Source organism: Colobus angolensis, unplaced genomic scaffold, assembly GCF_000951035.1.
Source record: "Colobus angolensis palliatus isolate OR3802 unplaced genomic scaffold, Cang.pa_1.0 Scaffold96, whole genome shotgun sequence".
Classification (NCBI taxonomy): domain Eukaryota; kingdom Metazoa; phylum Chordata; class Mammalia; order Primates; family Cercopithecidae; genus Colobus; species Colobus angolensis.
In genome coordinates this window covers 2,835,619-2,837,545 of record NW_012123598.1, presented here as the reverse complement: position 1 = coordinate 2,837,545, position 1,927 = coordinate 2,835,619, and the positions used below count along the sequence as shown (strand labels likewise).

Sequence of the window (1,927 nt, the reverse complement as noted above, 5' to 3'; positions counted from 1 at the left end):
CACTCCAGCCTGAGCGACAGAGCGAGACTGTCTCAAAAAAAAAAAAAAGTGTCAAATATATACCTATATATTTACAGATGGGGTCTCGATATGTTCCCCAGACTGGATTCAAACTCCTGGATTCAAGCAATCCGCCCACCTCAAGACTCCTGAGAACTGGGACTACAGGAACACATCACTGCTTTTGGTTCAAATATTTTTTTTTTTTTGTCCTATTGGCCCCACCCTTGTAAGCCCATTTCATCTTTACTCCTGAAGCCCTATCTCCAAATACATAGTCACATGGCAGGTGGGGAGGCGGTTAGAGCTTCAGTATAAGTTTTCTGGACACAATTCAGTACCTGGTTTAGAGATTGTCTGATTTTTTTTCTCTCTCTAGAATAACTAGCATGTTATTTCCTGACAAATAGAAACTCGAATCTTTCCTGCATTTAAAAATAGAACTTGCTTCTTCAAAAACACAGAATTACTATATGACCTAGCAATTTTGCCCCCACAAAACAGAGTCAACAGGTATCCTTCCAGACCAAAGATCGTTTCTCCATAATGTTTCCGGAGGAGGCAGAGGTTGCAGTGAGATTGCGACACTGCACTCCAGCCTGGCAACAAAGCAAAACTCCATCTCAAAAAAACATAAAATAATAAAATTATTCCCAAAGTATTTAAAAGCATGCTGCCAGACATGGTGGCTCACACCTGTAATCTCAGCCTCTTGGGAGATGGAGGCAAGAGGATTTCTTGAGCCCAGGAGTTCGAAACCAGCCTCATCAACATAGCAAGACCCCATCTCTACAAAAGAGAAGAAAAAATGAGCTTGGAAGGCTGAGATGGGATAATAGCATGAGCCCAGGAATTGGAGGCTGCAGTGAACCATGATCGCACCACTGCACTCCAGCCTGGGCAACAGATTGAAATCGTGTCTCGAAGGAAAAAAAAAAAAATGCTGAGCCAAGCACAGGACAGGTACCTGTATCTCCAGCTACTCAACAGGCTGAGGCAGGAGGATTGCTTAAGGCAAGGCGTTTGAGGCTGTAGTGTACTATGATTACGGCTGTGAAGAGCCTGGGCAATGTAGCAAGACCACATCTCTTAAAATATGCTAAAAATGCAAAACAGGTAATAGGAAAGTTAAGATCGTGAGTATATATACAAATCTATCTAATTTTTTTGAGAGGGAGTCTCACTCCGTCGCCCAGGCTGGAGTGCAATGGCACTATCTCGGCTCACAGCAACCTCCGCCTCCCGGGTTCAAGGGATTCTCCTGCCTCTGCCTCCTGAATCGCAGGAATTACACACACCCACCACCCCGCCACCCCCGGCTAATTTTTGTATTTTTAGTAGAGATGGGGTTTTACCATGTTGGTCAGGTACGTCTCAAACTCCTGACCTCAGGTGATCCACCCCGCTCAGCTTCCCAAATCGCTAGGGTTATAGGCATGAGCCACCACACCCGGCCAGGGCTCATTCTTTGTTACAAATGACCAGGACACCCCAGGTTCTACTTACCCAGCATCTCAGACTTTGCCATCTTACACAATTCTGTGAGGTTCATCTCTTCCAAGACAGTCACAGTTGCATTCCTTATCCAATTTTCTGAGGATGTGTTGATAAGAATTTCTGCCAGTTTCTTGCCATCAGCCTCTTCCACCTCAGACCACGGGGTCTTCTGCAGCACATCTTCGAGGGGAAGAGCCCTTAAGAGGGATTTGAAACTCTTTAATTCATCCTCGTTCAGCTGCTCCAGAAGAGTCTGCAGGGTCCACTCGAGCTGTGGCGATGTCATAGTGCTCCAAGTATGAGACCTTAGGTTAAGGCTGAAGAACTGGGAGAAAAAAGAAAAAACAGTTCATGGCTGGGCGCGGTGGCTCACGCCTATCATCCCAGCACTTTGGGAGGCCGAGGCGGGCAGATCTTGAGGTCAGGAGAT

General features: G+C 46.0%; 1 protein-coding gene across 1 annotated transcript in view; it reads right to left on the bottom strand.

Moving 5' to 3' along the window:
* NLRP7 (NLR family, pyrin domain containing 7) overlaps nt 1–1,817 on the bottom strand; it is a 33,105-nt gene extending 31,288 nt beyond the window's left edge. The window contains exon 1 of the mRNA XM_011932591.1: nt 1,507–1,817. Within this exon, the coding sequence (XP_011787981.1) occupies nt 1,507–1,783 (277 nt within the window). The 5' untranslated portion in view covers nt 1,784–1,817. The remainder of the gene's footprint in view (nt 1–1,506) is intronic.
* Nucleotides 1,818–1,927: the final 110 nt, after the last annotated feature.